The sequence below is a fragment of the Carcharhinus amblyrhynchos genome, chromosome 1 (assembly GCF_965287045.1).
Source record: "Carcharhinus amblyrhynchos chromosome 1, sCarAmb.v2.hapA, whole genome shotgun sequence".
Taxonomy (NCBI): Eukaryota; Metazoa; Chordata; class Chondrichthyes; order Carcharhiniformes; family Carcharhinidae; genus Carcharhinus; species Carcharhinus amblyrhynchos.
The window spans coordinates 129,321,728-129,335,812 of NC_137324.1; the positions used below are offsets into that span (position 1 = coordinate 129,321,728).

Consider the following 14,085-nt stretch of genomic DNA (forward strand, 5'->3'; position numbering starts at 1 on the left):
AAATGTGGATGTCACTGATCTGCAGCCATCTTGTCCTCTCCATTGTCTTCAGCTGATGAAGATGCCTCTTCCTCCTCAGGGTTCAGATGCCCCCCTCTGCGGGGCAAGACTATATAACGTGCAGCACACTATGATGATGTACTGAAGAGCTTTACTATCATCATGATTACAAGAGAAGGATAGCGCTCTGGCAAGTAGCTCATCTCCTTTCTTCTCAAAAGCTTTCCACTATCTCTTCAGATATTATTTCCTAAGAGAGCTTAGGTGAATGTGGACTTCCATTGGATTGTTTGGCAAAGTACTGCAGTGGTCTGCCATTGCCTTCTGCTGACCAGGAAACTTCCACACATATCACCTGTCATCAGGCATATTGGAAGAATGTACAGGTTTATAATTAATCTTTGTGATCACATTATGAACATACTTTCCATGGCCATCAAAAGCTAAAGTGGGACTTGAACCCAGAACTTATGGACCAAAGATAGGGATGCTACCTGTGCACCACAAGACTTCCAGAATACTCACAACTCACTTGAACTGACGTAACCACAATAATGCTCAAGTCATTGAACAGCATCTATGACAATTTACTTGATTAATTGCTTGTCACTAGATTGTACATCCAATCCCTCCATCACTGATATACTGTGGGTGCAGTACGTGCTGGACACATTGCAGCAACCCATCAAGTTTTCTTTCTCCTCTGAAATCTTGATGACAAAGAAGAACAAAAATAGAAATTGTTGTGGGAGTACTGACTGTCCACTTCAAGACTTCCTCCAAGTCACACATAATTCTGCCTTTGACACAAACTACCATTCCTTTGTCAGAATTCCCTTCTATAACACAGAAAAAGTGAAGAGGTTGAAGGAGAATTCAACCCCTCACCCGCTTTCTCAGGGCAATGCGGGATAGGCAATAAATGCAGGTTTACCAGCTTCACTTGCATCCTAAAAACAAACACAAGTAATCAGAAAACCAGCACTTGGGGATAAGTCATCATGCTTCATTCTCCACCAGGAAAGGCTCCTCTATTATGGTAGATAATTGATTTTTTTTGACAGAGTAAATAGCGTTACAAGTTTAGACATTGAAGAATGATGCTCCTCTGTTTTTCAATATAACAGCTCAGGAACACAGCAGTTTTCAATCAAAATTATATTTGAAACTAATACTATTTTGATTTTGTTATAAACTCAGTCTTAGCCTCTATTTTGTTTTGAGGAGGATAATCCTGTAAACTGAGAACTGAAGTAACTCGGTACAAACTGTTTCTTACAATCAGAAAATATTCGCTTCCATTCCTTTATAGACAAACACAAGTGAGCATTCATTAAAAAATGCTGAAGAATGGCATCCACATTTAAAACTGCCATGCTCATTTCTAAAAGTCAAACAATTTTACACTTTGCCCAATCATTGTTTCCACTGACTTGAATAGAAAGAAAAAAGAAAGATTGAGGAGTGTAAAATGGGCTTCCAATTTGTAAACGCCTGTTTTACACTAGAATCCAAGGTGAATTTCACACCAAGACCAGAATTCTCCCAAAAAAATCCTAAACGTTGAATTTGTGGGAAAACTAGAGTAATTCACATTGGCTTTTTCAGTGGGAGTTCAGACTAGAATCTCCCACACTCTGTGCACTGTAGAGGCCAGTGCGAACATCATTATAAATCGGTGAGCGGGGCCTAATCCCATTCCAGGAGGCTGAAATCAGCGAGCCACTTCCAAACTGTCAGCCTCCCATTTGCTGATCAGCTCAATCGCTGGCCAGCCTAGGAACCCCCACAATGCTGCCCACCCCCCATCCCCAAACCCCACCCCTCCATCCACAGCCCGATTGCAGTTCCTGCCCTGACCATTCCCAGGCAATCCCCGATCACACCACTCTGCATGATCCTGGCTCACACCAATCTCCAGCTCTCATCCCACCCCACAGTCCAGCCTCACTCCTCCCCCCCAACAATGCTTGACATCTTGGGCGCCCGATTGTCTCCCCACCTTTCACTTCTATGGGATCAGGCCTCTGGGAGCTACTGTAATCCCTGCTGGAGTGAAACACTCTGGTGGGGAGGGGTGGGGCGGGAGTGATGGGAGGCAAGGGGTCTGGAGATTTCATCTAATTAAAATTAGATTTAAATAAAGATTTAAATTGGTTACCTGTCTTCTCGCTAGTTTCCAATGAAGATCTGACGGGGCAAGAAATATGGCACTGGAAGAGGCATGTGCGGCAGGAATGCATGCGCAAATCCTGTGCATGCCCAGCTGAGAGATTTTCCCACCCCGCTGTATTAGAAAATTCCAACCCCCCACCAGTCTCTATATTTTCAGTTTTCTTCCTCCATATTATATAAGTCATTACATCATTCATGCAACGGATATATTTCCCCTCCTTAGAAAGATTTATATTCTGTAAGCTCCTCGGAAAATATTGTACTCTAAAGGGTTTTGTAAAGAAAATAAGACTTTTCTGGATTTTAATTCAAAGCCTATGTCAATAAGTACATTGTGTCATTATCCTCTACACTCATTACCAACAAACACCAATTCTATTAATTGGCCTATTTGCTTGACCAACTTTGGACTAATGCCACACCTCATTCATTGTTTATAGATAATTCTAATGAATGCTCTTATGTGAGCACACAAAACATGATCTTTCTATACTTTAATACGTGTGTGAAGACAATTGTTCCAGTTTCCCTTTCATCCTTTTAGCAATAATCCTAAATTTATGCCTCCTAGTTACCAATTCAACAACCACTGGAAACAATCTTACTTGCTTTAGTAAAACAAAATCTACATAATCCTTCTTATGTGCTTGAACTCATGTGGTCTGCAATTCTTTCACCCATAAATAAAATACATTTATACTGAAGACAGAAAAATCATTGACAGAAACTGGAAAGCTAATAAAATAGTCTTGAATTTAACTGAATCTTGTGACTAATCCATGAACTACCTCATATATAATTTTGATCAATGCAATCTCAGTTAAGAAGGAATGGGAAGCAGAAGCAAATGGTTGCAAGGGACTTGAAGAAAGTAACAAATTCAGGGTTGCTAGTATTTATTTTGACTGTTAGGCAAAAATTAGTACTGACAAAAATATCAAAAAAGATTGTAACTATTTCCATACTGGGATTTTAAAATCAAACTGTTAAATACACAAATATTATTTCAGTAACAAAATCTATGAACTTCTTTTTCCAACTTTCTTTCCAAACTTTTCATCTGTACTCACTGCAAAGCTAAAGAAGAGTTTAGAATTTCGCCATGACTTTAGAGATCAATGGAACAGAAGATGAGAAAAGAAACTAATACCAAACATCAGGATACCAGGTTAAGGTACAAAACCCTTGAGATTTAAAGACCTACTTAAAAGTGACAAATCCTTTGACTAGCTTGTGTTGATAGAGTAGGGTAATAGTTCTGATCAAAACCATATTGTTGCACTTGTTGAAAAGGTAACATACTAAACCAGAGAAACAACCACACAGGAGAGTATTGTGCATGTGCACTTTGACTGGCGCCATCTCCTCTAAACCCACTTTCTGCCCTTCCCCATAGCTTTCATCTTCATTTCCAAATATTTATCCAAGTCCCTTTGAATTGCCATCATAGTCGCTGCTTCAAACGCCACTTGTGAGTAAAAGTTTCAACATTTTAATAACTCTACCTGAACAATTCTTCCATTTCCCTTGAATTCTTTTTGTTATGTCAACTATGCACCTTCTCATTATTAATTCAGTAAGTGCAAACAATTAAATATTTCCCTCTCAAAACTTTTCAAAATTTTGAAAATCGCTATTACATTTCCTCTCTTAAGCCTCTCTAGTCCCAGTAATAAAAATACTCATTTTCAAGTTGATAATTTCTGGTTTTAGGTATTATTTTAGTGAATCTGTAAGCAAAAAGATTTTGGAAAGGCTAGATTAATTTCAGTGAAGAGTGAATGTGTAATAAGGTGCATCAGAAGTTGGGCAGGGTGAAGCAGTTACGCCTGGGGAATGAGGAGTAACTTTGAGAACCATCTCAGTCCACTCTATCATATTTTCCAGTGTTCAGGTGAAAGGAATCACTGACAAAGACCTAACAGAGTCACTTACCTGCACTCCCTCCTGGCCGAGCAATGGTGTGTATTACGTGAGGAAAATTAATCTTTAAAAAGCTGTCGCAAAGGGGTGGGCAAGAAAGATAAGAATATGAGATATTGCAACAGGAGAAGATCAGACAGTCTGTCAGATCTACTCCTTATTCAATATGATCACGGCTGATCTTGGGCTTCTATTCCACTTTTCTAGAATTTTCCCTCTCCCTTGGTTTCCTGACAGACCAAAACTTCTGTATATTAGCCTTAAATCTATTCAATGATGCTGCATCCACAAATCTCTGGGATAGAGAATTCCAAAGATTCACAACTCTTTCATTGGAGAAATTTCTCCTCATCTCAGTCCTAAAGGATTGGTCCCCATCTTGACAACGTGCCATCTAGTTTTATGTTCTAGATGAACAATGTCTCAGTATCTACCTCATCAAGATCATCCATAGATCAGACTTTGACACCCTCCTTCCCCCAGCCGCAAATACCGTTTCTCTGTACATCAACATTTACAAGTTTCACACTTCTTAAAAAATTCTGTATCCCTATTCTATTATTTTTAGCGTATTGTAAAGATCCCAGTAGAGACCAAAAATTTTTGAAAACAAAATTGAATTTTAAGACCTTTACCCTAACACACAGAACTAAAAGCAACATTGACTAAACATTGTTTCAGTAGCCAATTTATTCTCTAAACTACAGAAAACAAATCCCCATTTAACATTTAAAATGACTGAAAATTTTCCTCCCTGGTTATACATTATTCTGTCCTTCTAGTGGACATCCTAATCTCCTGGAACCAGTCCAGTGATTCTTGGCTTCTGAGGGTTTCTTCCTTTTTCAGCCAGGCACATTGTCAGGATGGGGGCAAATCCTTTAGGACTGAGATGAGGAGAAATTTCTTCAATGAAAGAGTTGTGAATCTTTGGTTGATAAATCTTTGTGGTAACGGTTAATGGAGGTTCATCCCTCTAGCCAATTGGAGGCAAATCTTTCAATCTTGTTTACATCTGTACGAACATGGTTTCTTCAAACTGGGCATGAGCTCCCACTGCATTCTTGCACTGCAAATAATTGAGACTCTATCTCTTGGCTCTCTCTTCCTCTCAGATTCTGGCAGACTACAACGACTTCCTATGGATGCTTCCCCTCTCAATGCCCATCTCCATGCCAATGTGACTCATGTAGGCCTTGTATTCAGATTGAAATGCTTATTAGCTACTCTTTAAACTCCTAATCTTATATTATCATGAAATTAAATAGACAATTTGAAGTATACTAAAACCTGACACTCCTAACATCTTCCTGGGATCATGGAGATTAATGGTCTAGTCACTGTTAGTGCAGATGCTTTGGTCAGTCTTTACAGGTATGAACCTCACACTTTCCTCCTGTAAAACTTCCTGGGTTCTTATTTAACCTTGAACACCCAAGCCATCCAGGCCTGCAGTCATTGGAATTTAGAATAGGTCAAATGCCTCCCTTCATTCTTCCATTATAGCCTAAACTAAAGACATGATTCCAAAATATTACAATCTTATAAAACCTCACATTTGTAACAATACACCTATCAGCAATTGGTGAGAATGATGCAAACTACAATGAAAATTTACCTTGCAACACTGGAGATAGCATCACTGCAACTCAGGGAGATACTTATTTCTAAATAAAATTGTTTTTACTTGAGGTAACTGAAAAAAAATTCATATATCTACCCAACTTGTTTTCCTCTTGCCAACTTTTTTCATTTCACCCCTCTCTTCAAGGTAGTGAAACCTTGATAGGGTCTAGCTACATGGATACACATTGCCCTTACTACATCACTCAAGTGGCCCTGATTTATACCTAAGCACCGACAGTGAAGACTGTGTTTACGGTACTATATAGATAAATATAAATGTTTAAAATATTGCTACGCTGAAGCTGTGCTCTTCCCACTGTAAAATTGTAGATAAGGCACTTGTATGATAGGTGCCAGTCAGCGCACTGGGATAACATAAAGCAGTTTGGATTTCCTTGCTCGTTTTTCCTCTCAAGCCCCACAACATATCCCTAGACAGGAAGGAGAGGGTTAACGTGACAACCTACACCACAGTTGCGGAGAACAAATAACCCAATGGAAAAGTATGTGTTCAGGGCATGGGAAAGACCTTGTGCCTACTTGTTGAGCTGTGCTGCTTTAATCAATGTTTGCTTCAAACCCAATGCATGTGCATATTCATGCTATAGTGTAACAATGAGATTATCAAAAAACAATTCTGTAAATGTCATTTCAAATATATATTTGCCATTACCATATTTTCACCAAACAAGTAAATCCTTTTTCCCTTGCTTTTTGAAAATTCAGAACAAAAGCGTCATTTTAAACATTTCGTGAATTTCCTACATCAATGTGCAATCTGGTTGTAATATTTAGATTCCTAAAATAAAATTTAAGAGAGCAAAGAAATGAATCTCACTGTAAATAAATCCAATGCTAAGTTTTTTTGTGATTAAATATCCAAAAAACAAGCCCACTTACCCATGCCAGTGCCGGCTGGTGCAATTTCACGGGAAAAGAGTTCCAAGGCTTTCTTTTGCATGTGGTGGACAGCCAGCCAAATAACAGCTTCACGGGGCCACTGCATAACCAAACCACAGCACTTTAGCAATAAAGGAGACTTCAACGTTAACAATTAAACATCCGTAGGAGATGTGTAAAAGGGAGTATTTAGATATATTTACTGTTTTACTGATTTTTTAGCTCAATATTCTTAAGCAAGGGAAATGTGTGAAAGTATATTTTGTAAAATGGGGAATACGTGGCTACAGTTTAAAAAAAAATCATGAAAGTCTGAATTTTAAACGGATAATTGTGACAAATTTGCCAATGTACCACAACACGAAGGAAAGAGAGGCTTAAAAATAAAGAGGCTTAATGATAGAGTGGCACAGTGGCTAATACTGCTGCCTCACAGCGCCAGAGACCCAGGTTTGATTCCCAGCTTGGGTCACTGTCTGTGTGGATTTGCATCTTCTCTGTGTCTGCACGGTTTCCTTCTGGTGCTCTGGATTGCTCCCACAACCTTAAAGACGTGCTAATTAGGCTAAATTCTCCCTCAGTGTACCCAAACAGGCACCGGAGTGTGGCGACTAGGGGATTTTCCACAATAACTTCATTGCGGTGTTAATGTAAGCCTACTTGCCTACTAATAAATAAACTTAATAGAAACTGTTTGTAGTTTAATTATTGTGCACACCCTCAGTTATTCCAATCCCAAACTGGTAAAAAGATGCAGAGGCATAACTTCAAAAGTTTAGAAGTGTTGATCATGACATTTAAATCACTCATTATAGTTCAAAAAGTCACTCCACGTACATCTGTCCTCTTTACAGCTTGCTCTCCATAGGTTTCTTCAGATCCAAAAATTTGAACATTGACTGATTTAAAGTCTTCCAGGCCAATCTGCTCAAACATGCGTCGCATCCTTCATGAACCAACAAAAGGACAAAAAGACTAGTTTAGAATCACTAACAATTCAGCAAATTGCAAAAGATGTACAGATCATCACAAGTTAGCAGAGCTTTATTTTCAAATGGAATAACCTTTGTTGCTTAAAAAACCAGAATGGGTAAAAATAGCAATGATGAAAGCATGCTCACAATGATAGAAATGAGATGAATTCTCTACTGTAACAAGGCTGTTCAGATTTTCAGTATAATATTTTGGTTATGTGTTGCTCATAAGTTTCAAATCTTGCACCTCCATTTTTCCCCAACATTGTCAATTTTCTAGTTTTTATCTTATCTTGTTTGCTTTCGATCTTTTCAGTCACCTTTCCTTCAAGAACTGCTCAGCCTTAGACATATTGGCTATGTTATGAAATTAGTAATCCGAATGCCTGGATTAACGTTCTAGGGACAGGGTTCAAATCCCACCACAGGAGCTGAGAAATTTAAATTCAGTTAATTAAATAAATCTGAAATAAGTTGGCATTAGTAATGGTGACCATGAAACTATGCCTGAATTGTTGGAAAACCTCATCTGATTCACTAATGCCCTTTAGGAAAGGAAATCTTCCATCTTCATCCAGTCCAGTGTATATGGATTCCAAACCCATAGCAATGTGTTTACTCTTAACTGCCCGGTGAACTGATCAGTAAGTCACTCAGTTACATCAAACGACTATGAAAGACATGAATAAGGATAAAACTGGACCAACTGCCCAGCATTAACCTTAACGCCAGACATGATAAAAGCATACCCAGCTCAGTTGACCCTGCAAAGTCGTATTCAGGATTCCACGCAGGTAAAACAGCAGAAGCAGTATGCCACAGCAGTGTGAAAGAATCCCACAATAAATCAAATCACAAAAGATCAAAGCTCTGCAGTCCTGCCACATCCAGTTGTTCTTTTTATATACTTTCACAGCATCTGGACGCTGGTTAGGGCAGTATTTATTGTCTCTCCCTCATTGCTCTTGTGAAGATGGCGGTGAGCCACCTTTTTGAACTGCTACAGAGGATGTGGAGTAGGTACATCCACAATGCCGTTAGGGAGGGACTTCCAAGACAGTGAAGGAGGGTTATATATTTCCAACTCAAGATGATGAGTGGCTTGGAGGAGAACTTGCAGGTGGTGGTGTTCCCGTCCATCTGTTGTCCTTGTATTTCTAGGTGATAGAGTTTGCAGGTTTGGAGGATGCTGTCAAAAGAGCTTCGCTGACTTGCTACAGTGCATCTCGTAGAAAGGAAAGGTGGTGGAGGGGTGCCAATCAAACAGACTACCTTATGCAGGATTCGGCTGAACATCTTGACCACACATCCAGGCAATGGAGAATATTCGATCACGCTCCCGATTTGTGCCTTGTAGATAGCGGAAAGGCTTTGGGGAGTCAGGAGGTGAGTTACTTGCTGCAGAATTCCCAACCTTTGACTACTCTTGTAGCCACAGTATTTATATGGCTACTCCAGTTCAGTTTGTGGTCAATGGTAACCTCCATTGTTGATAGAGGGGAATTCGGCAATGATCATGAGATTAAATGTTCAGGGGCATGTGGTTGGATTCCCTCTAGTTGGAGATGGTCATTGCCAGACTTGTGTGATACAAATGTTATTTTGTATTTATCAGTCCAAGCCTGAATGTTGTCCAAGTCTTGCTGCATATGGACATGGACTACTTCCATATTTGAAGAATTCTGATTAGTGCTGAACACTGTGCAATCATCACTGAAAATCCACACTTGCAGACTTCATGATGGAAGGAAGGCTGGTTAAGCTGAAGATGGCTGGGCCTAGAACATTATCCTGAGAAATTCCTGCAGTAATGCTCTGGGACTGAGATGGTTGACCTCCAACTGCCACAAGCTCCTTTGTATTAAGAATGAATCTGACCTATGAAAAGTTTTCCCCCGATTCCCACTGACTCCAGTTTTACTAGGGATCCTTGATGCCCTATTCGCTCAAATGAAAGCTGCTAAAGTGCCAGAAAACCGTAGGCTGCTCTCCCCCGTTTTGAGGGACAGGGAGCTAAATAGTGGTGATTTAACCCCAGGGTCACCACGCTCAAGCATGGGATAAGGCTGAGAAGGGACAGCCTTCATGAATAACCTCAGCAGGTACAGGAACTGAATCTGCGCTGTTGACATTGCTTCGCACCATGAACCAGCCATCCAGCCAACTGAACTAACCAACTCTCACTGGTGTTGCCTTGAAATCAAGTACAGTCACTTGCACTTCATCTCTTGAATTCAGCTCTTGTGTATTTTTGGACCAAGTCTGTAATGAGATCAAGAGCTGAGTGGTCTTGGTGGAGCCCAAATAGAGTGTCAGTGAACAGGTTACTGCTGAGTAAATCCTGCTTGATAGTGCTGTTGACGACACCTTCCACCACTTTACTGATGACTGAGAGTAGATGGGCGGTGAGGTAACTGGCTGGCAATTGTGAATGATGATGGATAATTAAATAACTAATAGGAGGAGGAGACAGCTCTACAAATATCCTGAGCCTCAATGATGGCAAAGTCTAGCATACTAGTGCAAAGGAGAAGGCTGAATCAGCTGCAACTATCTTCAGCTAGAACTTCCAAGTGAATGATCCATCATGGTCTGTGGGCCATACTATCACAGATATCAGTCTTCCGCCAATTTGATTCACTCCATCCTATAAATGGCTGAGTGCACTGAATACAGTTAGGGCAATGGGCTCTGCTAATTTGCTGGCTATAGTGCCAAAGACTTGTGTTTTAGAACTAGCTGCAACTGCAATTGGACAACTTGGGAATACTGTCCAGGTGTGTCCTGATCACAAAAGGCAGGACAAATCCAATCCAGCAAATTACAGCTCCATCAGTCTTTCTCAATTATCAGCAAAGTGATGGAAGTGTCAGCAGTATCGAACTGCACTTACTGACCTTCTTACTGATAATTAGAAGTTCAGCCAGGGCCACTTGTCTCCAGACTTCATTACAGTTTGGTCCAAACATGGACAAAAGAGTTGAATTTCAGAGGTGGCCTGAGGGTGAATGCCTATGAAATCAAGGCCACATTTGACTAAATGTGGCATCAAGAAGCCCAAATAAAACTGAAATCAATGGGATTCAGGAATAAACTTTCCAGTGGTTGGTATGATACCTAAGACAAAAGAAATAATCGTGATGCTGGAAGTCAACCAGCTCAGTCCCAGGACACTGCTGTAGGAGTTCCTCATGGTACTGCCCTGTGCCTAACCATTTTCAGCTTATTTATCAATGACTTACCCTCAATCAGGTCAGAAATAGGAATGTCTCTTTATGATTCTGTTAAGCTTCATTTGTAATTCCTCAGGTAGTGAAACAGTGAAGCCTGCACACAACAAAATCTGGACAATATTCAAAGTTGGGTTTCTAAGTGGCAAGTAACATATATGCGTGGGCATTGTCAGGCAGTGAACATCCCCAAACACTGCACTTTGACATTTAGCAACATTACCAATATTGAATTCTCCACCATCAACATCCTGGATATTAACATTAACAGAACCTTCACTGGATCAGCTACATACATTCTATGGTTGCAGCAGTAGCTCAGAAACTCTGCAGATAGTAACTTATTGCCTCACTCATCAAAGTCTTTCCACCATCTACACGGCACAAGTCAGGATTGTGATGGAATAGTTTCCACTTGCCTGGATGACTGTAGCTCCAATATTCAGGAAGCTCAGCATCATCCAGAACAAGTCAGTTCATTTGACTGGCGCACCAACCACCTTGTTAAACATCCATTTCCTTCACCATTTACATACTGTGACTGCATTTATCTACATTATATGACACAGCAATTTGCCAAGTGTCCTTTGGCAGGATCTTCCAAACCCTTGACCTCAACCACCTAGAAAGGAAAAGGTAGCAGGCGCTTGGATGCGCCATCAAATTTTCCTCCATATTACACAGCTTATTGACTTGGAACTCTTATCTTCACTATCACTGGTTCAAAAGCCTGGAACTCTCTCCTAACAGGCTGTGATTGTATTGACATCACATGGGTGGCAGAAGTTCGTTAAGATCACTTATCACCACGTTCTCAAGGGCAATTAGGTATGGCCAGTAAGTTCTGGCCTAGCCAGTGATGACCACGCCACATGAACAAATGAAAAAAACTCCTTCACAAAAGAAAAATCATTGGGTTGTGGACCAAAAAGTTTTCTAAGCCAACCAATGATCAGTTAATGAAAGACAAACCTGCTTTTGTGGGAAGTTGTATCACAAGTTTTTTTTCATTTTTTTGCCCAGAAAGAGACTGTTACCACCAGCTCTGCCATTCTCTGTCAGCAAGGTGCACAATAGCTTACTGAAAATGACTGTCCTCCCTCTTGACTAGCCCTTGATGATGAGCTATGCATACACAGTAGAGAACAACAACACCATCCCCACAACATCCAACCCCTTTCATATGGAACTGTATGTGGAAAGTCGAAAATTGTGGCAAAATTGTCTTTCGTCCAATATACTGCTGTACTACATTTTCTATCACACCATTGTAGCTATAGTGGAGGAAGCATTCATTCATATTAGTTAACTACAATAAAAATTAAGTAAACTAATTTGAATATGCTGGGGTTACCAGCTCAAACTGTTCTAAAAATATATACACAATAGAGATTAATATTAGCTTGTCATTAATTACTTGCTGATCAGTTCATTTTATTTATGAACTGAATACATATTGACAGTACAATATGCAACTGTAAAACAATGTGTAAAACATATTAAACGCATTTTTATAAAACATCCCTATTAACGAGAGAGAGTGAATGTGAGTGGGGAGTTGTAGAAGCAGTAGAGACAGGAGGGAGAAGGGAACAATCTGTAACTTAGACTAACAGCAATCTAAATTACAAAAACAGAAAATGCTGGACACAGCAGGTCTGTCAGATCATAGAATTATAGAACCCTACAGTGCAGAAAGAGGCCCTTCGGCCCATCAAGTCTGCACTGAACACAATCCCACCCAGGCCCTACCCCATATCCCTACATAGTATACCCACAAATCCCTTTAACGTATGCATCCCTGGATACTAAGGGGCAATTTCTTAGCATGGCCAATCAACCTAACCCACACATCTTTGGACTGTGGGAGGAAACCAGAGTACCCGGAGGAAACCCACACAGACACAAGGAGAATGTGCAAACTCTACACAGGCAGTGACCCGAGCCGGGAATCAAACCCAGGACCCTGGAGCTGTGAAGCAGCAGTGCTAACCACCGTGCCACCAACATCTGCTGAGATTTTCCAGCACTTTCTGTTTTTGTTTCTAGCATCCACAGTATTTTGCTTTTATTATAGAGATCTAGATTACTCACTTGAATCTGCTCATTTCAAATAAAATAGCTAATTTCTGCAGTGAAGATCGTAAAAAAGTTTCCAGAAATATCTACAAGGTGATAAGTTCATTTTTCCACAAAAACACTTTTGCTTTAATTAGATGGGAAATAACTTTCAATATTCCATCCCAATTCTGATGCAGACTCAGGATGCTGAGTGGCTCCTTTTCTGTGCTGAAAAATTGTATGATTCAACATGAAAAATAGCTTTATTATTTCCAATAAGCATACCTCTTCAAAATGCTCTCTGCTGTTCTCCTTCCCTTTTCCACAGACCTGGATCCTCCCACTGGGCATACAGCTGTAGCTCGGTACCCATCTAAATATGTAGCACAAACCTAAATACCAAGTAACATGGAATAAAATGATGCATCAGGAGCAAAGTTAAATGTGAGTTGTTAATCTACTGAATTTCAAACAAGCATCAGTTTTAATTAATACCATTGCAGCATGCTGTGCATCATTTAAATCCAATTTTTTTGGAGGAGGAAGGGATGATGGGAAAGGAGGAAAGAGATGGAACATAATAAGAGACAAAAGTACATAGAATATTAGGATGGAACAGCTGTGAACAGGTGTGGAAGAAATTTATTAAGCTGATACCAGGGATAAATGACTTTCTTTCATGAGACAAAGGAAACTCAGTTGTAATAGACGTGTTCAAAATTATATGAAATTTGACAAAGCAAATCAGTAAAAAGAGGACAAAAATGTAAAATCATCTCTAAAACGTAAAGAGGGGTCAGGAGAATTATATTTTTACTTTTTAAAAACATAGGCCAGGATTTTCCAGCCCGGTGATGTTAGTCCAGCCAAATGTCGATTGATTTTTGGTGGCACTGGAAGATCCCGATGGCGGGCAAGGCTGGAAAATCCTGGCCAGAGTTTCAGTCTAAATCTATTACTCGTTGCTTTAATCTCACTTCTTGATTTAAAATAATTCCTTGATGTTTTACACATTTCTATAAGATCACCTCTCAAACACCTGCTTTCCATGCTGAAATGGACAGCATGGTGCCCCACTGGTGAGCACTGCTGCCTCACTGCACTATCACCCGAGTGCAATTCCAGTCTTGGGTGACTATGTGGAGTTTGCATGTCCTCTCCTTGTCCCTCAGTCCAAAAATGTGCAGGTTGGGTTG

At 40.0% G+C, this 14,085-nt stretch overlaps 1 protein-coding gene across 3 annotated transcripts in view; it reads right to left on the minus strand.

Moving 5' to 3' along the window:
• LOC145345015 (uncharacterized) overlaps positions 1-14,085 on the minus strand; it is a 167,984-nt gene that overhangs the window by 63,749 nt on the left and 90,150 nt on the right. For all 3 annotated transcript variants that reach the window (XR_013887021.1, XM_080192531.1, XM_080192523.1), the window contains 3 exons: positions 13,175-13,281; positions 7,462-7,570; positions 6,625-6,724 (listed from right to left, as the gene is read on the minus strand). Coding sequence is in view for 2 of the 3 variants with exons in the window: in XM_080192531.1 (XP_080048657.1) it covers positions 6,625-6,724; positions 7,462-7,570; positions 13,175-13,281 (316 nt within the window). In the remaining variant the exon portion in view is untranslated. The remainder of the gene's footprint in view (positions 1-6,624; positions 6,725-7,461; positions 7,571-13,174; positions 13,282-14,085) is intronic.